Genomic DNA, 23,989 nt, shown 5'->3' with positions numbered 1-23,989 from the left:
TGTTCTGTCTTTGGTCTTCTTTCCCTCTCACTGTAGAATCCACATCTTACCGTTTACTTACCCATTTCCCCCACAGTAAACTCCTTCAGGGCAGAGACTGTTCAAAATCGAATTCCTGTGGCTAGGACCAGCATGTGCCTGCCTGGCACCCAAAGTATACTCGATAAATAAAAACCCAAGAAGACTAGTCATTAGCACTGAATTTTAATTACAATTAGTAGTGCGGATGAAGAACAGACTAGAATAGTGTTTAAAATCAACTTCTGAAAAAAATCACATTTATATAAGGGAAATAAAATGGGCCAGCAGAAGTCCAAAAAAGGTGCAGCCTGGATTATTGCACTTGGATGAAATATGCTGTTCAGGGTAGCATAATACTCAGGCCACACAAGGGCGGGAGGAGGAGATAAACACAGAGGACAGACCCCCAGGTAGTATTTATTCGGGATTCCAAACTCTCCAGTTGCCTCACAAATATTTAGCATTTTCAAAACATTTAAGAAGAGCTCTTTACAAAAGTGACTGCGGTGTCTCCAACAGGTTTTAGTTACACCTCTGCTTTTCATTCCAAATTATGGGCAAGTTTCCTGGATAGCTCTACATCACGTGATGGGACATCTTTTACGCCAAAACCACCCAGCGCCCCAGGCCATGGAGTGGTGAAGGGGGTGAATTTGTACTTCACTCATATTTTCAGGAATAATACTGTGGCTACAGTTTACCCTTTCAAGCACTCTTCATTTTGGTCATTTGTATTGGAACATGAGAAAAAGTGACAACGAGTACAAATGAGCACTAAAGTAACTCCTAGGCTACTAGTACAAAATAAAATAAAATTTTAAAAAGTCCCCTGCCACGTTCACGAGGGTGGCGTAACTGTATGTGTAAGAAAAAGGCTGTAAACTTATAGAAAAGATAAACTCTGGCTTCTAAACAAATTACAAAATTGATTTTACCTTTACCCTTGAGTGTTATACAGAAAAATGTAAACCAGTGGACCTAGTTACCAAAAACACGTATCCTCCTAAGCCGAGGGATGGCCTTAAAGTTTGGCCTGAGCCAGTTTTATATTCAAGTTTTCTCCGAGTTTGTCCATGAACTCAAATGTGTTCAAGTAGTCAGAACGTTGCACACTAATAAAGGAGGAAAAAGAAGAGAAAGAAATTAGTTTGTCTCTGGTCTGGTAGCAGGTAGAGGGAAAGTCCTAGAAATGCTACGTAGGTAGCATTTTATTTATGTCTAGAAGAACACTAATTAATATTAACAAGCTATGAATATATGGCTGATGACCATGCTCAAGGTTCAAGGGGCTGACCCCTGCAGTTTCACAGGATGTCCCTTGCCCTGAGTCTTAGAGGGTGAAGCTATCACAGAGCTTCCATTTAGACTAATGCCTGACTGAAATCATCCCACTTCTTATTCCTCATTCTTAAAAATAACAAAACCTATTCAGGAGAACAGCCATGCTTTCATCTACATTCCTACAAATTGTCACATGTCCTTAAAAAAGTCTGAACGCTTATTTTTATCATTGTCTTACTTAAAAAAAAAAAAAAATAACGGACTGGCTAAACTAATCCTGCTGATAGGTGCCTATTCAAATAGGCTACAAAGGTAACATACTGATAAGCACATTTCAAACACTGTGTTCTTGCCAGAAATTTAAGATAAGAAAGATATGGTGGTTGAGTATATCCCCATCACTGAGGTATACTGACCCTAATGGAGATCTTGGAGGATGCACGGTTGGGACGTGGGATTGGGGTTAAACTTTAGTAGGGTTTCTTAAGGTGAGTCAATAGTGACCAACTGTGAGGGAGAAGTCTCTGATTAGCAGCCAATCCAGCAGGGATATGGGCTACCATGTTCTTAGAAAAATCCTGGGCAATAACCGGGCCTCGGTATCTGATTGTTGGTTATAGATAATTGGGACTATGACCAAGTGGGCATCTAAAACTTGTGTTGTTGGGGTGCCTGGGTGGCTCAGTCCATTAAGTGTCTGTCTTCGGCTCAGGTCATGATCCCGGGGTCCTGGAATCGAGCCCTACATCGGGCTCTCTGCTCAGTGGGGAGTCTGCTTCTCCCTCTCCCTCTGCCTGCCGCTCTGCCTACTTGTGCTCTCTCTGTCAAATAAATAAATAAAATCTTTTAAAATTAAAAAATAAAACTTGAGCTGTTTTTCTTACCCATAAATTGAAGAAATTAAAGGGATAGAGTACAATAGCCTTGGAGGTCCCTCTGTTTCAACTGTCTATAATTTTCTTGTTAAAAAGAACCTTGTCACCCAAAGATCATCAACTGGATCAGAGGTCAGCAAACTACAGCCTGGCCCCTGGACTCCATCCAGGCTACAGTCTGGTTTTGCAATTAGTTTGATTGGAACACTGCCACATCCACTAGCTTCCGTATCATCTATGACTGTTTTCCTTCCACAGTGGCAAAGTTCTATAGCTGTATAGTTTTGAAAAGGCTGTATGTTCCCACAAAGTCTGAGATGCTTACTGTTGGCATTCTATAGGTAAGTGTCTGTTGATCCCTGAAGTAGGCGATAAATAACAATTCATGTACTTCCAAAAAGCCGTGATGTTTGGAGCCCAGAAAAGAATGTTTTGAGCCCAGAAAAAATATGCGGTGATTTGACTGCAGAGCTCAAGGCATCTTATACTTACTTGGGCAAACCTTTAATACAAGCAGCCAAGTCCTTGGTCATGAAGCCAGCCTCAATGGTCTCAATACAGACTTCTTCCAAAGCCTTGGCAAAGAAGCTGAGCTCTTTATTGTTATCAAGCTTAGCCCTATGGGCTAACCCTCTGGTCCAGGCAAAAATGGAAGCTGAAAGAGCAAAACAAAACAAAACCAAAAAACCAACACTTAGATCATACCAAGAGGGATTCCCAATTGTTTCAGTTCCCAAAAATACAATTTTCTTTTGTTTAGGTGACTTGATTCCATTAGACGCTATCCACATGGGCTATATAAGAACTGGAAATATTTTTACTGAATAGAAATTTAAAAAAAAACCTGTCTCTTTGTGTATATTTCAAGAAACACCCTCAAATGGCTCTTATTAGTAGAACAGATGCACTGTTTGGTGATGATTTTATACATAAAGCATTGGGCAGCCAAAGGAGCACGTCTGGTTCCCTTTGGAGATTGCCACTCTTTGGGTGGAAATCAGTGTAGCAGTAAACACGATCTTACCGATGGGATTGGTGGACGTCTCCTGTCCGTTCTGATACATGCGGTAGTGACGTGTCACTGTCCCGTGGGCAGCCTCTGCTTCTACAGTCTTGCCGTCTGGACAAATCAGCACGCTGGTCATCATGCCAAGAGAGCCATAACCTGAAGTGGCAAAGCATGAAGTATTGGGGCCAACTGCAGGAAGAGCACTCTGTCTCTCGGAGCTGAGCAGTCTCAGGAAAATAAGCAAAAGCATATGTAGTCATCAGTAATTCCACCTTTCAGGAAGCAAGGTCCCAGCTCCAGACCTCAGGATCAAAGAGTCTGGAGAGGCTACGCTTCGCTTCTTCTTCACTTGTCTATCTCAGAGGCACCTGCTCCGGGATGGAGAACTCAGGATCTGCCTGCTTGCATTCTACCCTAGTACTGTGACTTCCTTGCTACTGTGACTCAGTTTTTCCTACCTGTAGAATGGGAATAATAAAAGCACCTCCTTCACCGGATTGTTGCGAGAATTAGATGAATACACATATATTTGTGAATATATGTGAAAAGAATACATATTCATCTTCCTTAGAATAGTACCTGCCACAGAGTAAGAGCTCAGTATATTGCCGCTTTTTTTTTTTTTTTAAAGATTTTATTATTTATTTGAGAGAGCGAGAGCAAGCACAGAGGGAGAGTGAGAGGGAGAAGCAGACTCCCCGCCAAGCAGGGAGCCCAATCCCAGGACCTGGAGATCATGACCTGAGCCGAAGGCAGATGCTTAACCATCTTAGCCACCCAGGAGCCCCATATTGCCACTATTCTTATGTGCAGATGCTGTGCTGTTCTAGGAAAATAGAGGTGAGAGTTGTGTCCTGCTATCAAGCTGCTCAGATTCACTAGGACTGGAAAGGCAGGTTGAAAACAGGATGGGATGATCCAAGAACATCCCTCTTGCCCTTGCTCCCGGTAATAGTCCCAACAAGACAGTCCTATTCTGTGGCTTCCTTTTCAGAGAACGACATTAGCACTTTTAAGTCCAGACAATTGATTTTCCTTCTCTTATTCACTCTTTTACACTTGAATTTGAAGAATATCTTTTTCTGTTTTAGCTACCGTCCAATAGCACCTCTGGGGTTAATAATGCAAATTTATCACAGGCTGCTACGTTTGCTTTTTTGTGTGTTTTTTTTTTTTTGGTTTGAGTAGATACATAAACAATGTTTTTTTTTAAACTCATTTTTTAGTATCGTTAGAAACTTCCGCATGGGACTAGTAGCTCTCTTCATATCATTGTGTTGGTCTGAGGCTTTGGTAGACTCCCAAATACTTATTGGAGAAGTTCAGGACCATATCCATAGTGAGTTTGCTTATGGTTAATATCAGGACACTAGTTGGTACCACGGTCAAAACTGAGGACCTAAGTGGTGTGAGTCCGCAGTAGCTCATATCCTAGGAAAGACTGGACATGCGGACAGCACTGTTGCTTTTGCCTGTTGAGCGGTACTGAGGTTACATTTATCTACAGGCTCTGCCCAGACACAGAGCCTTGGTACCTTATCAGTGCACTGCCCGACTCTGCACTTCCGAAGTCCTATTTCAAAGTCCTCTGACCCTCCATATCTTGACATTTACATTCGAAAGATCCATCCAGATACTCTTTGTGGCTATGAGGACATTTAGAAAGGGTGGAATGATTTGGGTCCCTTCCCAAGAAATCTGCTCATAGGAATAGTTTCCCTTACCCACCCTGGAAGCATCATAAAGCACCACTCTTTCCTCTACCGAACACAGCACAAAGGATTATGAGGATGTGGAGAAACAGGGGGAGCGTAAAGAGAGTTGTCTAACTCATTTATCTGACATAAACCTGGGTTGATCTACCAATTTTCAAACCAGCAGGAGGTGCTTAACTTTTCATAAGAGAAAAGAAGAAGTAGTACTTCCTGGGGAAAAGCAAACAGGATTAAAGTTAACACAAACGTTTATCAGGGGAAGATTCACGTTTACATAGCTGCCAAGGGTAACTGAAACTGAAGGGCAGCTGGTGCTGAAGAAAGCGGGGCACGGAGAGTGTCTGTTGATTTGGCCCTTACCTCTGGCATAAAGCCCCTGGTTCTTGGAATTTCTGTGAACAGCCCTCGGCTTCTCTGCTTGTGTCAGATGGAACAGGATGGCTCAGAGGGCTTACATTTCAGCATTTAACAAACGAAGGGCTGCAAAACCCCCCTTCCCAAACTAGAGAACTACTGTGGCATGACCCACGTGCCACCGGCTGAGCTCCACCTCTGCTCGGTCCCACAGCTCCTTACCTTGGGCCACGGAGTCTGACTGCACATCACCATCATAGTTTTTACAGGCCCAGATGAAGCCTCCCTCGGATTTCATAGCTTGGGCCACCATGTCATCAATGAGCCTATGCTCATACCAGATTTTTTGGGCTTCAAATTGGGATTTGTACTGCCTAAGAAGCAAGAGAGAAAAGGGAATTAAAAAGAAAATTAGGGCGCCTGGGGGGCTCAGATGGTTAAGCGTCTGCCTTCGGCTCAGGTCATGATCCCAGCGTCTTGGGATCAAGTCCCGCATCGGGCTCCCTGCTCCTTGGGAGCCTGCTTCTCCCTCTGCTTCTCTCTCTCTCTCATGAATAAATAAATAAAATCTTAAAAAAAAAAAAAAGAAAGAAAGAAAATTAGTGTTACTAGGGACGGCACTTGCTTCCCCAAAGAGGGTGGGGCTGGAAGCAGCATTTTTTAGTAGAAGCAGCCCAGACTTGAGAATCTGATAGACCTAAACTCAAATCCTGCCCATTTTTTAGCTGTGAAACCCCATGTTCCCACCCACCTGTTAGAGTGATTTCACCTCCTTCACAGAGATGGAGAATAAGGGAGAGAGTAGAGTGTCCCCAGCACTATTTTTAGTTTTCAGTACACTACTGATCAGATTCTTGAGATACAGCTTACTTTAAGAATATAATAATGGGAGCACCTGGGTGGCTCAGTTGGTTAAGCATCTGACTTCGGCTCAGGTCATGATCTCAGGGTCCCGGGATCGAGCCCGCCTCCAGCCCCACCTTGGGCTCCCGGTTCAGCATGGAGTTTGCTGGTCCCTCTCCCTCCCCCTGCTTGTGCCCTCTCCATTTCTCTCTCAAATAAATAAATAAAATCTTAAAAAAAATATGTAATAATGGATGAAAAATATGATTCTACCACTCTGTATCTTTCAGGAAACTAGGACAGCTCCTAGGATTGGTATGGATGGGTAGCAGGAAGAGGAATTAAGATGTCTTAGGAAAGATACCTAAAACCCAAGCCCTGGCCTCAACACTTGCAACTAAAAGGTAGTTAACACGTGCTCCCATGTTGTTGAACTTGAAGTTGTTATAAATATTGAACTAAGTTCAAATGACTCCACTAAGGCAGAGTTCTAAATCACAACAATGGGCTTCAGAAAGAGTGGAAATGTGCCCAACTCAGAAACTCATATGCATATGCTTGAAAAATTGTAATTTTTTTTTTTTTTTTAGAGAGAGAGAGAGAGCAAGCATGAGTTGGGGGTGGGTTGGCAGAGATAATCTTAAGTAGGCTCTCTCTGCCCATCACAGAGCCCAAAGAGGGGGGAGGGGCTCGAACTCATGACCTTGAGATCATGACCTGAGCCGAAATGAAGGGTTGGAGGCTTAACCGACTGAGGTATCCAGGTGGCCCTCTTTTTTTTTTTTTTGTATTTTATTTTTAAATAATCTCTACACCCAACATGGGGCTCGAACTCACAACCCTGAGATCAAGAGTCGTCTGCTCCACTGACTGAGCCAGCCAGTGACCCCCAAAATTAGAACTTTCTGTCAATCACCGGGCATCTTCATTCAAACATTAAACAATTCTTGCTCTGAAAAAAATAAATGTGGGACCCTTATTTGAAAACATTTACCTTCTAAAAGCAACTCAAGAATGGTTTGTTTCATGTCTGTTAAATCTTAGTTTTGCCCTTTACTCTATGGGATAGTGATGGTTTTCATTCAATTTGTCCCAGAATCAAAGGGATAAGGATGTAAATTCTATATTATAAATCCTAGCTTATTTCAGAAAAAAGACAAAGAAAAAAAAAGAACTGTAGTTACTTGTCATATATTTCCTGAAAGATGTCTTTAAAACGTCCATCATATTTCTTCAGAATAGTGTTTTTGGTGCTCAGATACAAAGGCCAACTCTTAGACAGAGCCATCTGGAAAGAACTGTGTGCAAAATCTTCGATCGACTTATCTTGGTTGTACATCCCCATAGCCACACCACCACCCTCTGTGGAGGGAACACCAGTGAGAGGAAAAAGGAGAAGGGTAAACGGGGTAGAGTTGTAACCAAGTCCAAATCCACCCACCACCACCCAAGCACCCAATTCCCAGCTCCCATGGCCTTCAAAAAGTCCCGCCCAGGCTTCAAACATGAATATTCCATGAGTTGCTGAGGCACATGATCGGAAGAAACTCAATTCTAGATAAGGGCATTCTAACTTGTTTTGAAAGGGCAAGAGAAGTGAGAAACACACAGGCTTCAGGATCCTGAAGATATCAAAAATACTAAAAAGTATTGATATGAACCAGAAATACCCTCAAGAAAGGGTGAATCCTTTTTAAGCTGTCTTCCACACTTTTTTTTTTAATTTCACACATGTGTTTTCAACTCTGAGTGTGTGCTCCTTCCTCAGCCATTGAGAAAAATTGGCATTTCAAATATCAAATGAGAATTCTCATCATTTCCTGGAGGATACTGAAGGTTCATACCTCATTGGCAGAAATAATTATGCTACATGTCATCACTAGTGTTTCACGACTCTTCCTTGGTGAACTCTCTAGTTACTGAAAGAAAGCACTTGAATCTGTGCCATTGCCCAGGGCCAACCTAGGCTCAAAATGTGCAAGGCCCAAACCCGCAGGACGAGATTCCATTAAAATGATATTACTTAGAGGAGGCAAAGAGAACAAGGGCTAGGTCAGCTTTGAGCTTTTGTTTGTATGAGAGCTTTTAACCACTTCAGGAGTGGAGAAAGAGGCGTTCTCTGTTCTTTCAACAACCTTTGGGTGGCATTTGACACAGTGGACCTTTCAAGCAGCAGGATGGTGGGGAAGAAAAGGCAAAAAAACAAATGTTCACTTTCACAGAATAAACACTCAGGGCAAGAAGAAAATTTCAGCAAATATATAACGCAACCATTTTCAAATACAAACCCTACCAGAGTAAGGGGCAGATTAAGTGACAGGTGATATGGGATTATTAACGTTTAATTTCTAAAATTTAGGCACAACAGATTCCTGCCAACCTTCCCTCTGTGTTTCAGGAGAAGTACAAAACTATCTACCTGTCTTTACCCACATGCATTTCCAATTAAGTGGCTGGTTCCTTTTGTGACTTTAGTTCACCCCAGGGGAAGGCATGGAAGCCAATTACTTCTTTACGTTAGATTTTGGGTCCTGTAGAAATGCTGTAGAGTCCAGGTTGTATTTTGGCAGCCACAAAACTAACTTTAAAAAAAAAAAACCAATATTGTCTAAGTGATCTGTAAAAAATGAAAAGATGTAGTTCATGATGGACTTACCTTCAAAGTTATGTACCAGGTATGTCATTTTTTTGGATCCATCACTTGACGTGTAGGTTATCTCGACTTTACCAGGCCCAGGAACAACAAAATCAGTTGCTCTGTACTGAGTAGGGGGGAGAAAGGTATAAAAACCAAACCAAACCGAACTATCCTTTCAAGAACTATAAGGGAAGAAAAATCGTAGAATATAGAGCTGGAAGATACCTAGACAAACAGGGCAGTGAGGCTCAACCTTCATTTATTTTAAAAGATGGGGAAAAGGGCGCCTGGGTGGCTCAGTTGGTTAAGCGACTGCCTTCGGCTCAGGTCATGATCCTGGAGTCCCGGGATCGAGTCCTGCATCGGGCTCCCTGCTCAGCGGGGAGTCTGCTTCTCCCTCTGACCCTCCCCCCTCTCATGCTCTCTCTATCTCAGTCTCTCTCTCAAATAAATAAAATCTTAAAAAAAAAAAAAAAAGATGGGGAAAAAAGAGGTCCAGAGAGTTCCCAAAGCAAGTTGATCCTATGGTAGAGTGGAAATCAGAATTTACTGGGCGCCTCCCATGGAAAGGGCAGTTTCCTGAGCACGGAGAAGGAGAGGAGAATGACAAAGCATTTTCTCTTAGGAAGCTTATATCCTAACAAGGACATACAAAGGTGAGAAGCAACCTAAGAGTTTTCAAATGTCAAAGGGGGGCTTAGATATGAAATGCAGTAGGATGACAGGGAGAGAGAAATGACCATGACCTGGAGGTCAAGGAAGTCTTTCCACAGGGGGATAATACACTAGCTACAGCACGGATGGTGACAAGAGCTAATGCCTTGTCCTCACTGTATGACAGACACTTTACGTGACTAACTTGAACCATCTCGTTATCTCATTTGATTCTTCCATCAATCTTACAACAGAGGAACTGTGATATAGTGGAAATAACACATCTAGGGTCGAAAGACTTGGGATCTGGTCCTTAGACCTTCAGGGCTCAGTCTCTTCACGGTTATCATCTCTACTAACACCAGCCCAGGATTTGTCCAAAAGCAGCACTGACTGTGGAAGCAGTTGTGACAGGCTAGTTGGTGCCCCTCAGGAAATGACTGTACGAGGACAGCCATCTTGTTCATGGGAGTGAGCTATGCTGGTGGAAAAATGTGCCTGGCCCACACGAGGCATCTGTGAATTTCTGCCGTGCTTAAATTAGAACATTTTTACAATCAGGTACCAACAGTTGCCAGCCATACCTATTTATTTAGGTTTGCATACAGTAATACTGATGACAGCTGGGAAAAGAACCATCGGGTAATCGTGAAGATTGAATATCTTTTCTCCACGGCACATTTCTGCCATATAAAGTCCTTCACTATGGGTGGAAACTTATTCCCATTTCTCAAAAGGAAGACACGGAGGCACCAAAGCCTCACAGATGCTTCGTAGAGGTTTATGCACATTCAGTTGAATCAATCCTAGGTTGGGAATTTTCAATCTGGACTTTAATGAAAAGAATGACCATTTTTCCAAGTGACTGATGCCAAAATAATTAAAAGAAAGCGGGGGGAGGGGGCGGGGACGATGAAAAAGACCATGAACTCATAAGAACTTAAGAGTGTTCTTCTTGGGATATGCGAGTTTGTAGCGCTCCTGTTGACATTCTCTCTCCTGGGCCTCTGGAAGGTCTGGCCAGGATGAAGGGATAGTTTGAACCACAGGGCAGAACACAGTGAGCTGATCCTCAAGGACTGACCCAGTGACCCCGTCCCCAGGAACAGAGAGTGGTCTGACCTGGCCACACTGTTTCCGAGGACTGCTACATCAAAGCCTCTGGATTTCAGCATGAGACATTCTTATTCTTAAGGCTCTTTCAGGACATAAGCTGCTTTTTATGAAAGTCCGAAACCTCCGTTTCAATACGGATTTTGTTTAGTTGGCAGTTTTTCTGTTTAATTTGGCAATGAGCCTACTGGTACAAAAGTACAGAAACTAGTACTTCTTTCTTTTCCAAGTAGGAAAGGAATGTTTTAAAGAGAATACTTTCAACTACTGAATCAGTTTTTCCTTTTTTGCATGAAGAGATAATGTTCAATATAATCTTTGGTGGTTCTCAACCCTGTCTGTACACTGACATCACCTGGGAGCTTTAAAATGTCTGAACCCCATGAAATTCAGATTCAGCTGGTGGAGGGCAGAACTCATGTACGGGAATTAAAACAAAAACCCAAATTTGTTTAAGAAGTAAGACAAAGCAAAAAACAAAACAAAAAAACACATAACGGGTCTTATTGTATACCCAGGGTGAAGAACCACTAATTTGGCTGAACCATTGGAAATTATACAAAAATCGCCATATCATATGGTTTAACTTAAAGAAAAAAAAAAGAAAAAGATATATGGGGGCATCTGGGTGGCTCTAACTCTTGATCTCAGCTCAGGTCTGGATCTCAGGGTTGTGAGTTCAAACCTCACATTGGGATCCACACTGGGGGTGGAGCCCGCATTAAAAAAAGAAAAGAAAAGACACAGGAAGAAAAAAACACATCTGAAAAAAATCATTGTGTTGTGACAGGTACCTATCTATAAGTTTATCTATATTTATTTCTACCTAAATACACAGATATACACATACACACTTCTCGATTTTGCACTTCACTTAAAGGGAGTAGACACCAAAAGAATAAAACATATAGCTCAGAACTTCTGGGCAGCCAAAGGTCACCAAAAAAGAGTATGGAGAATTCAACTATGCCAACATGACTTACTTGATCCCCATAAGCATGACGACCTATGATGATGGGTTTTACCCATCCACTCACAAGCCGGGGGATATTTTTGCAGATAATAGCTTCCCTGAAGACGGTGCCACCCAGAATATTTCGGATGGTGCCATTTGGTGATTTCCACATTTGTTTCAACTTGAACTCCTCAACCCTCTTCTCATCGGGCGTGATGGTAGCGCACTTGATACCGACGTGGTACTTCTTTATAGCTTCTGCAGCATCCCTGGTGACCTGGTCATTGGTGGCATCACGATTCTCTATGCCTAAATCATAGCTGGGAAGGAAAAGTCCTTAAGTATAACTCTCCAGACAAACTGATGAGTGACTGAGGGTGTCACCATTCTATGCATGGTGATGGCACGCAGAGCCTGCCCTGAAGAAAGGAGAGGCTCAAATACACCTCAGTCTGCCAACTCTTAGGATTAGGGCACCTTAGACCCAGAAGACGGCTGCCAACCAAACAAAGCACTAAGAGAGGTGGACTATGAGCCACACCCGCCTGCGGTGTGGGAAGCTGTCTAGAAGGAGACTGAATGGAAGCCATTGTGCTCCGCCCCTTCGCGTGCTCTTCACCACCAAGAGGCAATCATGGCATATGAGCAACCGTTTTTGCAGGCTTCCTTCCATAAAATTAGCATAAAAATGTAAGCCTAAGCACTCATTTTCCCTTAGTAAATACTGTGCTCTAAAAATAAAGGGGTCAGAGGGTTTAAAGGATTGTTTGTATTATGGCATTCAAGTGGTAGGAGCTATAAATGCCACAGCCCGTGCCAACAATGCTCCCCACTTCTTCATTAATGCCAGTTAGTCAGAAGATGAACCTTTCCCTAATTCTTAGGTAAGTCTCTTTGTTCTGGAAATAAACCTGCTGTTTGCTAGGTAAATAATGGAATCCAATGACAGATTTGTATCCCTCAGGGAGTTATAGTACTATACACCAATACCCAGGCTGCAGGTTATTCAGAACTGGAAAGAATGTTGGTTGTCCACGGAGCATAGAAAATGATTAAAGCTTTATCTCAAGTATGTCACAGTTTGTCAGAAGCAGGAGAAACAAAACAGTAATGTAGCAGTTCATTTTGTCCACAAAGACTTCAAAAAAGTTTTTCAGCTTTCAAAACTTGCTAACCCATTAAGCCTCTAGGTTTCTTTTTTCAGTTCCTTTTAGTCTTTGCATTTTCCTTTCCTCTGCTATCTCAACTCATGATGCAAACACACAAAGATAGCAATCTTAATGTATTTCCAAATAAAAATTATTCCAAACTGCTGTGGCCTTAGATAATTCACTTACGTGTAACGAATCCACTGACTCTCTTATCTTCTGGCATAGGAAATGCTGAATACTACAAATGTCTAATCCTAACTCAAATGAAGACTGGGGTCAGCACTTTTCATGTTCGTAGGAACCATTTCTCATCAGAAGAATCTACCAGCAAATTAGTGGAGCTTTTGCTTCTCTTCTTAACATCTCTAACAGAAGAGAATGAGTAAGTGGCCTGGACCACTGTCTAGCCTGCAGAAAACAAACACATTTTACAGCTATTACACCGGCAAGAACTTGGCAAATTCACCTACTGCCATGTCAAGTTCCTAACCAGGAGAGTGCTCATGAAATGCTTCCGTAACCCATTTGATGTTTTTTATGCTTCGTTTCCTGTATGTCTGGTTGACCTCTGCAAGTATTTGCTTCATCTTGGGGTTGCAATATAGACATTATCAACAGCTTGGGCTTAGAATAACTAAAAAGAGAGTCTAATGACACCACGTGAATGAAGTATCTATACCCAGGCAAAACAACAGGCTCTCGGAACACGTGGGTCTGATGAATAATTCTGGGTCAAGACAAATACACTTAAGACTTGCTGTAGTTTGGTTAAACTGTGTGGGTCAACATTTTGCCATGCCAGGCTTCAGCCACATCCCCTTTGGAAAAATTCTGCCTCTTCCTTGTTTGGATGTACAAAGAGCATGAGCAAGTTTATAAAAAATCACAGGGAACAAAGGGTAGAATCCCACAGAGACTTTCACATATGTCTCCAAACACTTTAAAGACAGAGCAATGGCTCAAATCCTTAGAACACAAAAGGTTTAAGGGATTGTCTACAGAAAGGTGGGGCTCGTATAAGTAACTTCAACGGTTCTTTCTGTGTTGTAATTATGTGAAAAGGGCAAAGCCAAGGAAAGAACAGGGGGAAAAGGTCCACTGACTAGTTAAGTAGAGTGATAGTAAACAGAGGTAGGTAGAAAGGATAAAACTGTGTTAACTACAATTACTTTACTGTTCAACGCAGACTGTATCTCTATTATTTTTCCTTCCACAAATAAAACCTTGTGCTGCTCTGAGCCAGCTTCATGGGAAATAGAGGCTTGGAAAGAGTGGAAGATCACTTTGTTCTCATCACAATTCTTTTCTTCAGAACAATGATAAGTCCAGTCTCTCTAGCCAATATGTCAAAATTGAAATAGAAAGTATGGGGCGCCTGAGTGGTCCAGTTAGTTAAGCGTCTGACTTTTGGTTTTGGCTCAAGTCGTGATCTCAGGGTTGGGAGATCAAGCCCCTTGTCATGGGGCTTGGGCTCCGTGGGGAGTCTGCTTGAGAATCTCTCTGCCCCTCCCTTCTGTGTTCTCTCTAAAAATAGATAAATCTTAAAAATAAATAAATAAAATTAATAAAATTAAAATAGAAGGTTCATATACCTATATTTTGGCATCCCTCCCTCAAAAGCTTTATTCATAAGATACAGCTATAGCTATTTAAACAGCTAGTTATACCCCGAAATCACTTAGATTATGCTTTCTGAGTTTGCTGCTTACCTGTGCAGGTCCAGTTCCACATAGGGAAAAATGAGTTTTTCTTTAATCAACTCCCAAATGATTCGCGTCATTTCATCTCCTTGCATCTCTACCACAGAACCGCCACGGATTTTCTGAGACATTTTGACTTCAAGAAACCTTTAAAAAGAACAAAAGGTAAGACACAGGTCTTCTCATTTATTTCATTACAGTGTAAAAACAAAATACCAAGAATTTGGTGACTACTAAACACTATATTCACAACAGCACTATTGCATAAAAAGCTAATGACAATATATTTACCATTAGAATCGAGCATGTTCTCTGTATAAAGTGCTAATGGAAACTTTTCCCCTGGGGGAACATAACTGCAAATTGCTTTTATCCCTTTAAGTTATGGCTGAAGACTGGAAAAGTCAAGAGAACGGACTTAATTATTAGGTAAGAGGCCTATAAACAGTATCAATTGACAAGGTGAGCTAAAGTAATTTCATCTTTAAATAACAAAAATGTACTGGGGGGCACCTGGCTGGCTCAGTCTGTGGAATGTGTGACTCTTGATCTTGGGGTCGTGAGTTTGAGCCCCATGTTGCATACAGAGATTACTTAAAAAAATAAAATCTTAAAAAAAAACAAACCCAAAAATGTACTTATTAGCCAACTGTGAACCTCAGTTCCTTGTGACAAGCAGGACATATTCCTAATCCTCAGGCCATTTTCACTTCCCAAATTTGTAATTCTAGAAGCCTGCTTATTAGTGTTTAGGAGGTTCCCTATACCATTACTGAGGAACCATCTGGAACTCAACTAGAATAAAAGAAGTGAACAAACTGGTGTGGAGGAGTTAATTACTTCTGATGTGTAATTTCAAGTACGATTTACAGTAGAGCTTTAAGTTGATTCAGTCCTGCTGAGCCCACTGTCACATCTGTCCTTGCATTTAACACAAAACAAAACACAAAAAGAGGCAGCAAACTTATCTTGGTCTTGATACAACATTTCCATGGCTGCATTCCTACATAATATTATACAAGAGTTATGACTTGGCTATTTTTCCTTGATGGCAAATACAACTGATGGGTCATATAGCATCCTTGAGTATGTCTTACCTTGTCACAAGGAACTGAGGTTCACAGTCCACTAATGAGTACATTTTTGTTTTTTTTTTTTAAAGATTATTTTTTTAAGTAATCTCTATACCCAACGTGGGGTTCGAACTCATGACCCCGAGATCAAGAGTCCTACATTCTACTGGCTGAGCCAGCCAGGTGCCCCCCAGTACATTTTTTGTTTTTTAAAAATCAAATTACTTCAGTTCAACTTGTCAAGTGATACTGTTTATACTGAATAATAGCATTTTTAAAATGATTTCCTTCTCAGTTGAACCAAACATTTTCTGCAGTAATTTTTCTATATCTCAGAATTGAAACATTTCGGGATTTCCTCACATTATCCATTAAAATTTTAGCACCTTTTAACTAAAAAAGTAAAGTTTTTTTGTAGACTCTTGCTTACAACAACATAGGACATTATTTCTTTTAGATTTAAATTCCCTGGGGTAGGCTTTAGGCCCCACTGGATTCACTTCTCTAAGCCTTGCTGCTCAGATTCTCCCTCTCCACCCAAACCCTGACTTCAGAAGGAAGGACTTTTCCAACAAGCCAGTTCATTTAGTCTGAAAGCAGGTGAATTCCAATATCATGACACACTTGTGTCATTCCAGAAAATAAACCTGGATGAATACAGAAAGATTTGCTCTTTTCATCATTTCATTTTCATCAACCCCAAAATTTCAGCCACATTTTCTTTAAGCTGAGTTCATGAACTACAATAATTTCTGGGCCAAAAAACAGTCTCTTGCAGAGAAGAGCTGCACTGAAAGAAACAAGGAAGCAGTTGCAATTTATTGTTGGAAATATCCCTGACTCATTCCTTGCAGTGCCTTCCCCTACCTCAAGACCTCCAAAACCAATTAAACGCAGAATTGCCGCATTAAAAAGTACAGAAGGGGAAAAATTGCTAATTCTCACCTTTACAACTTCTAATCACCCCAACTCCTTTCAATCTTGCAGACTCAATTGAGTGCAGTTTATTTCCTAAGACAAAACTAAAAGGGGAATAGAAAGACAACGTTCAAAACACGCCTGTTAGGAGGATTTAGCTGTTTTTAATAAGGGCCAGACAGCCGGTTTATCTGGTTTAAAGTACAGCGCTGAGTATACCCAGAGGGCCAAAGGGCAGTTTTAGGGGCGCAGGCAGGCACCTGCCAAATAAAGGTTAAGGGAGCACAAATATCTCTGCCCGGCACACAATGGAGGGGGCGTCAGTGGGCGCGTCTCCGGTTCGTCATCCGTAAGCTGGTCTTGGGGTTTGCACGACCTTAGGTGACGCTGTGACCAGCAGGCTCTTGGTCAGCATACGTCCTTGCGGCCGTTGTGCAAGAGAGCTGCAACCCAAGCTGGCTCCGCTCCTCTCTCCAGGTCTCCACGCCCATCCCTTCGCTCTGCGGCCCAAGAACCTTTACCCCGGGAGCCTGGAGCCTGCTGCGGGCACGCTTCCTTAGAACTGGAAAACTGGAGACCCGAGCGGGGGCGGAGGTGTCCCCTCCACCCCATCCCGCCCCTTCCACGCCCCCAAGAGGACACTTCTACCCCGCCGCACCGCCAGTTCCAGCCACCTGAGTTCGCTGCACACGCCCAAGTCCATGGCTTCCACCTTTCTTTGCATCCAGCTCGCCACTGCCGCACGTTTTCTTCCCCCTAAACCCGAGACTTAGTCTTCCACGCCTCCTTGCATCCTCCCACCGCTCGATTTCCCTTTCTGCATACAGACCGGGGTTTCTATGTGTCACTGAAAGCAACTTTCCGCCGCCCGATTCCACCCTTCCGTGCCCAAGAGTGGGCCTTTTCCACATCCAGACATCTAGCACCCTCTTTCTCCCCATGTTTCTTCCCCAGGCCCAACCTGGATTTTCCCCCTTCCTTTCGATTAGGGCTCGCCGCTAAATTCCTCTCTCCATACCCAAGATCTGAGCTTTCTCCCTTTTTCCCGTTCCATCTATTGGCTGGCTCACAGCTTCCCCGCAAAAGCCAGGGGCTGGGAGCCGCCCCTCGAAGCCGGCGGTTACCTGCAGGGGAAAGGACGCGGACGATGAGCTAGTGGCACCACAGCCACGCACACGCTGAAACTTACAAGCGTCTACACTGGCAATCCCTGCTGCGCCCCAGCTGTTGCAGCTTCAGACGCCGCCTCCGTTCCGACACAGCGGAGGGCCTGCGGCGCAGGGTTTTGGCTCCGCCACGCTTTTGTCCCCTCCCAGGCCCGCCCCCTCAGCCCACCTCCCGGAGCTCCGCCCCCTCCACGCCGCCAATCGCCGCGCGCCGACCACTCGGGGGTGGGCGGAGCCAAGGGGCGGGGTCGAGTCCCGGAACTTCTGGGCTGAATTCGCTTCCCCCATCGCCGCACTCCCGGTGGGGAAGGGGCCGCAGCGCCCCCTGGACTCGGCTGCCGCTCCCTGCGGCGGAAGGACGTGAAAGCCACCTGCAGGCTCGGGACCCGGGCGCGCCAGGGCTGGTATTCTAAGACCCACGCCGCCTAGGGCCCCGCAGAGTGAATTTCCAGGTCTTCAGTAAAGGCGAACGAGGACGGAGCTCCCCCGACTTCCGGCGCTACCTGGGTGTGCGGTAGACTGGAACGAGCGTTTGGCTGAAGGAAGAGTGCGGGCGGGGGGTAGGGAGCTTGAGGTGGCTTTGGGGGCTTCTTGGTGCAGCGAGAATGCAAAGGATTAAACAGTTAAACAAGCAGGCATACCGTGGTAAATAATGTCCGCCACCACCAACGGCTACGTCTTCAGAACTTCCGTACCTGTAATTCTAATTACTACCAAGTACATACTATAAATAAACCCAATTGTCATTTGCATTAGAAGATAAAGATAGGAGATTATTGTGTGGATCCCAGTGAAGCCGGAATAAAGATGTGAAGCCTTAAGAAAACAGTGGAATAAAAAAAAAAATCTGCCCCCTGCAGGGAATTATTTTTTGTGTATTTCTTACTCTTGAAAACATGGGGGAGGAGTATTTTATTTCATTTTGGGGGGGGAGAGGTATTTTAGACACTGATTTGTAGTGAGTGTAATGCTTGTATATTGCTGTCCTGATTCAATGTTCCAAAATTTATTTTAAAAATTTGTAGCATCGGATTATTACAATTACTCTTGGACGATAAACCGGTATAACAGGCACCACGCAAGACGCATTTTGGACACTAGAGGGCACTGGTCTTTTTTCCCAAGAAAAAAGTAAGAAGAAAGAATACATAGCATCGCACTTGTTGATTTTTTTTTTAAGATTGTATTTTTAAGTAATCTCTGCACCCAAGAGGAGGCTTTAACTCACAACCCGAGATCAAGACTCCTATGCTCTACCACTGAGCCAGCCAGGTAGCCTGCACTTGTTGATTTTTTAGGTGGATTAATGGAAAATAGGAGTCACCTCCATTTATTCTTGTGGAAATTATTATAGGGGAGTATAAGCTTGTATTTTCATTTAGAATTTGAGACGCAAAGTCACCTGAGATTGTAAATTTACTCCATTTTATATCAGGTTCACATTATTTATCACCCCTTGCCTACTACCAAAAGTATATTCATTCTTTAGAAAGGATTTAGGGCAGCTTTCAAGACACATACAATATAGCATGATAAAATACATTGAACGTATGTGAGAAGAGAGAATAAATATAGGAAATTATACAGAATGAAGGTGAATTTAATCACAAAATGTATTCCATCAAATCCTAAATACTGCTAGAGATGGGCTGCAAATTAGGCTCTGAGCCTACGTGGGAGGCAAGTTAACACGTGGGAGTCTCAGCATCTTAAAACAGCGTTTCTTAAGCCAGTAATGTAGGAACTCCTTTTTCACTGAAAACACATTTTTTTGTAGATCCCTAGAATTGACTTATAATATGCATATATGTACACGCATAAAACTAGATATATGCTCCTTATGTGGTTAGCTCTTATACAACTAAAGAATAAATTTATAGACAAAATGATGATATGATATAGTATGATAAAAATAATACATTACCCATTGACAACATTAAATGTAACAAACGATGTTTGGCTGAAGTTAAGTTACTGCTTGAAATGTGAATATGAAGCTCACTGCTTAGATTCTTGTTCTTTTTGAACTTAGCTTGCCTATTCTGGGTGTCATGTGAAGATTCATTTAGCACACCGTTTTTCTCTGTTTGGTTAATATTGCATGCCTTGACATCATTGGTTTTCATTTGGACAATAAAAAATCTGAGTATTTTAATATTAGCTGGTTCTATTTACTGTTGTAAACAAATAGAAACATGGGCTATGAAATTTCTGTCTGTATTTGGTTATGACACCCTCATCTAGATAATAGGGGATTCTCATAACTACTTTAAGGCATTTGTGTTCTCATTTTGATGATCTAAAAAAAATGAAGTAGAATGAACAGTTATTCTACCTTGTGGAAATTCACTTCATTGAAATTTATTGGCCATGAAGATTATGGGAGAAAGAACAGTGCAGGTGATTTCTGGGGTTAGGGTTTGGGTGACAGGGTGCCCTTCAACAAAGAAGGGATATAGATAGAGTCACAGGTTTGATGGCCAAGAAAATGAGTTAAGTGTAAGGTTTGTTAGATTTGAGATGCCTGTGGGACAGCAAGATATAGATGTTAAGGAGGCAGTTAGCTACATGAGTTCAGGAGGGGTGTCTGGGCTAAAGAGAGAAATCTAAGAATCTTTAGCATTGTTATGGGCTAAATTGTGTGTCCTCCTTTTCCCAAAATTCATCTGTTGCAGCTCTAACCCCGCTATACCTCAGAATGTGACTGTGTTTGGAGACAGGACCTTTAAAGAGGTAATGAAGATTAAATGAAGTCATATTGGTGGGCCCTAATCCAATCTGACTAGTGTCTTTTTTTTTTTTTTTTTTAAGATTTTATCTGACAGAGAGAGAGCACAAGCAGGGGGAGCAGCAGAGGGAGAGGGAAAAGCAGGCTCCCCACTGAGCAGGGAGCCCAATGCAATGCGGGGCTTGATCCCAGGACCCTGGGATCATGACCTGAGCCGAAGGCAGATGCTTAACCAACTGAGCCACCAGGTGCCCCTGACTAGTGTCTTTATAAGAAGAGGAAATTTGGACACACAGGATGTGCATGCATAGAGGGATGAACGTGCATGCCATTTATTTGCAAGCCAAGAGGGTAGCCATTTATTTGCAAGCCAAGGACAGAGATCTCAGGAGAGAGTAACCCTGCATGCACCTTGATCTTGGACTTTCAGCCTCCAGAACTGTGACAAGTAAATTTCTGTGGTTTAGGCCACCCGGTCTGTGGCATTTTGTTATGGCAGTCCTAGCAAACTAATATAAGCACGTATTGATGGTAGCTGAAGCCAAGGAATTTATGAGGTCATGAGCTAGAAGTATACAGTAAGAAGAAAAGTCTACCTCGGTGAGAATTCTGTGGAATACTTCACATTTTTAAACAGCCAGGTGGAGGAAAAGTAGTTCCCAAAAGAGAATGGCAAGGATTGTCTGGGAGGTAGTAGAAAAATCAGCACAGACTGATGGGAACCAAAGAGAAAGTTTCCAAAAAGGAGGGGGTACTACAGAGAAGGCAAGGAAGACAAAGCCTGAAAATAATCTTGGCAAGTCGGTGGACCTCACAAATGCACCTAAAGAAGAATAATTCTATCAGAATGATTCTTAATGAAGCCATACTCTACGGGATTGGCATTTGAATGGGAGGTGGGGAAAGGGAACATAACTCTTCTAAGAAGATTGACCATGAAATGAAGAATCATGCTCTATAAAGTCTTAGCATAATTTTTAATGACTGCATAATTGTCCAACATTTGATTGTATTGCTTTCCTGTTGTGTTCATTAGAAATTTGTTTCCTTTTTATTTATTTATTACTGTTTTAAATAACTGAAAAATATATTTCACTACATTCTACTTTGCACTAGAATCAGTTCCTTAGGCATGATTGCTAGAATTGCAATTGTTGAATCAAGGAGTATAAACAATTTTAAGGCGCTTGTTAGATCCATCAAATAATTTTCTAGGAGGGATATACCTATTTATGCTTTCACATGCATGTATGAGAGTGCCAATTTCATTACTTCCTAGACAGAACTGAATTTCATGATTTTTAAAAACATCTTTGTGTTCTCTACTAAAGGGATCCTTACAGAACTAATTCTAGACCTGGAGCAAGGATAGTTCAAGCTGAATCTGGTATATATTATTGGGTAAGAAGGTAAGGGGGAAAGGCATGTCAAATGTACATGGGAGCTGCTTGAAGGGGCTCTCACTGGGCAAATCAGGGAAACCTTGACTCAAAAAGAGTGGTGCAGTAATGAATCATAATATACTGTAAAAAAATCACGAGTCTGTACTGATACTATTAAAAATAAACTGAGGCATATTACAATTTTTGAGAGTTTATTTGAGCAGGAATTGGGCATTGCCAAATGTGAAATGATTGGAAGCACTACAATGACAGGAGCTAGGGGAAAGACTTTTATAGAGAAGAGGCAGAAGCAAAGCAAGGAAATTATTTGATTGACTACAGCTTAGGCAGTTGCCGTGTTTGGAAAAACCTTAGGTGGTTGTTTGTGATTGGTTATCCTTAGGTTTCGAATTCATAACCTTGAGGCATTACAGGCTTAGGTTTTGGTTTGCTTATATAGGCTACTAAGACATTAGAACCATCTCAGTCTAATGGCTTCCTTGTTTAATTAGTTGAATACTAGGAATCAATATAAAAAAAGAAAAGGAAAAGCTATTTTGAGTACAAATGCAAGTGATACCTGATAGAAGAATATAAGCATAGTACCATCATAACAATGATAGACTCAGTAAGAATCATAAATATGTGTTTCAACGAAGGGTTTATTAGCGGTCACACCCAATAACCCCAGCTTTCTCACTCAGATTCTCTGCTGAGAATGATAGTCAAGGTAATGGGGCAGGAGGAATGGTGTGATGTGGAAGAGCAGTTGAGAAATGGAAGAGGAAACTGACTACTCTTAGGATGATTGCTGAGGGCCCCGCTGAGGGTGATAAGGATTTCCTTGTACTGGTACCAGTCTTCGGGCTTCGATGCTGCTCTCCATCGGCCGAGAAGGCTAACTTGAGGAAAACTGGGTAGGGATTTGCCAAAACTCTTGAGGAAAGGGCCTGAAGAATTTAATTATAATAGCACCGCACTCTGGGTTTCCTTTCTGACCGCCCCTGCCAAGCCCCACGATTGGGGTCAGCAGATTTTGGCATGTCTTCTTCAGCTAAGGGCACAATGCTCACAGCAGGACAAAAAGATGGACTGATGCTAGCCAGGCTGAGCAACTTGGTAATTTTCTTTGCACTCAGTCTTGGTGCAACACAAAACTTGAATGAAAAGACTAGCTAAAGAGCTCACATCACTTACTCTGGGGTAAGGCACTGTGCCAGATGCTTTATGTGCAATGTTTTACTTTATCTTCAAAAAACTGTCTGTGAAGTGGGTGTTGTTATCAGCCTCATTTTACAGTTACGAGGGCAGGGGCCTGAGGAATTTAGTAATTTGTTTAAGGTCACATGGCCAGTCATTGACCGAGTCACAAGTGACAACAGTCTGCGCTCTTGTGAATGTCAGTCCCTGGGAACGCTGAGCGCGGTAACATCTTCTGAGAGCCCACATCATCGAACACATACGGTAACTGTAGTGGCCCAGCCAGCACCCGTCGGGTGACCCGGCACGCGTGATGCTCACGCGCGCAGTCGCCCTGGCTTCCTCTGGGAAGGCTGAGGCGGCCTAATCAAATTGTCCAGGACGACTCTATTTGAGCTCGATTCCTTTTGCCTGGGCGTCTGATCCAAACGTGGCGCGGACGGGGAGGAGAGGGCGGAGCCGGCGCCCGGGAGAATTGCGGATTGGAGAGAAGGAGGAACAGGGGGCGGAGCCTTCGGGGGAAGCGAGAAGCCGCATCAACTATGTAAGTGGCTTTGCTTCCTGCAGCAACCGTCGGTGGCCCGGCTACCCCTGTCCCTGCGCTCCGGAGCTGGCTTCCTGCGCCTGAACGGGGTGAAGCGGCGACTGGGGTGGAGGGTGGCCGGCGGGGCCGGGGTGGGAGGCGCAGGTAAGGGACGGGGCCTGGCGCGCGGCCGGCTGGCGCTGAGAGTGGGAAGAAGGCCGGTTTGGGGAGCTCCGGGGCCAGAGCGGAGGGGAAGGCTGAAGTGAAGGCGAGAGCTGGCGCTTCCCAACCGTGTCTAGAGGCCGGACTGCGACCGAGGCTGGGCAACGAAGGGCAGAGAAGCTGTGCCCGCAGTGAGCCGGCTCCCTGATTCCGTGGTTGCCCCTTGTCTGGCGAGCGGGGAAGGGAGCCGGGTGCGGCTGTTCCTGAAGAGGTTTCCTTGGACACATTTGAAGTTCCTTTGCCCCTGTCTTGTCCCGTGTCCCTGAGCTTGTTTTGGAGGTGCACAGTCCAATTCCTCCTCCCTCCGATGGATCAGCTTCTCGTCTGTGTGTCAGAGGTGCATCCGTAGACCGAAAAAGAAAGTTCCTGAGCTACAGAAAACGACACCAATAGTGGGTTTTCAAACATGTGTGTATCTCCTTAAATGATTGCTTCTGCTATTTGAGTCCCTTCCGTTTCTACCTATGT

The 23,989-nt window shown here is 43.2% G+C and overlaps 2 protein-coding genes across 7 annotated transcripts in view; one reads left to right on the top strand and one right to left on the bottom strand.

Annotated features, from left to right (window-relative positions):
• Positions 1–188: 188 nt before the first annotated feature.
• On the bottom strand, positions 189–17,603 carry IDH1 (isocitrate dehydrogenase (NADP(+)) 1). Of its 4 annotated transcripts, none has more exons than XM_035007263.1 (10): positions 17,490–17,595; positions 16,328–16,404; positions 14,319–14,456; positions 11,487–11,778; positions 8,755–8,860; positions 7,283–7,475; positions 5,478–5,629; positions 3,202–3,342; positions 2,670–2,832; positions 189–1,133 (listed from the first exon to the last, which is right to left on the bottom strand). In XM_035007263.1, the coding sequence occupies exons 3-10, from the start codon at positions 14,438–14,440 to the stop codon at positions 1,043–1,045; spliced, it is 1,260 nt and encodes a 419-aa protein (XP_034863154.1). In that variant the 5' UTR covers positions 14,441–14,456; positions 16,328–16,404; positions 17,490–17,595; the 3' UTR covers positions 189–1,042. The 4 variants fall into 4 exon arrangements, with proteins under 4 accessions (XP_034863154.1, XP_034863155.1, XP_034863152.1 ...); XM_035007264.1 differs by having other exon boundaries at positions 886–1,133; positions 7,283–7,460; positions 17,490–17,603; XM_035007261.1 differs by having other exon boundaries at positions 977–1,133; positions 17,425–17,528.
• A 5,866-nt stretch (positions 17,604–23,469) lies between these two features.
• The window catches only part of PIKFYVE (phosphoinositide kinase, FYVE-type zinc finger containing), a 75,806-nt gene continuing 75,286 nt past the window's right edge, over positions 23,470–23,989 (top strand). Inside the window, exon 1 of one of the 3 annotated variants that reach the window (XM_035007258.1) lies at positions 23,470–23,929. The gene's annotated coding sequence lies outside the window, so the exon portion shown is untranslated. The remainder of the gene's footprint in view (positions 23,930–23,989) is intronic. The other 2 variants (XM_035007259.1, XM_035007260.1) reach the window with 2 other exon arrangements.

Source organism: Mirounga leonina, unplaced genomic scaffold (assembly GCF_011800145.1).
Source record: "Mirounga leonina isolate KUSES-001 unplaced genomic scaffold, KU_Mleo_1.0 Mir_151, whole genome shotgun sequence".
NCBI lineage: Eukaryota > Metazoa > Chordata > Mammalia > Carnivora > Phocidae > Mirounga > Mirounga leonina.
The sequence above is the reverse complement of the archived record's forward strand: the minus strand, read 5'-3'. Positions and strand labels throughout refer to the sequence as shown.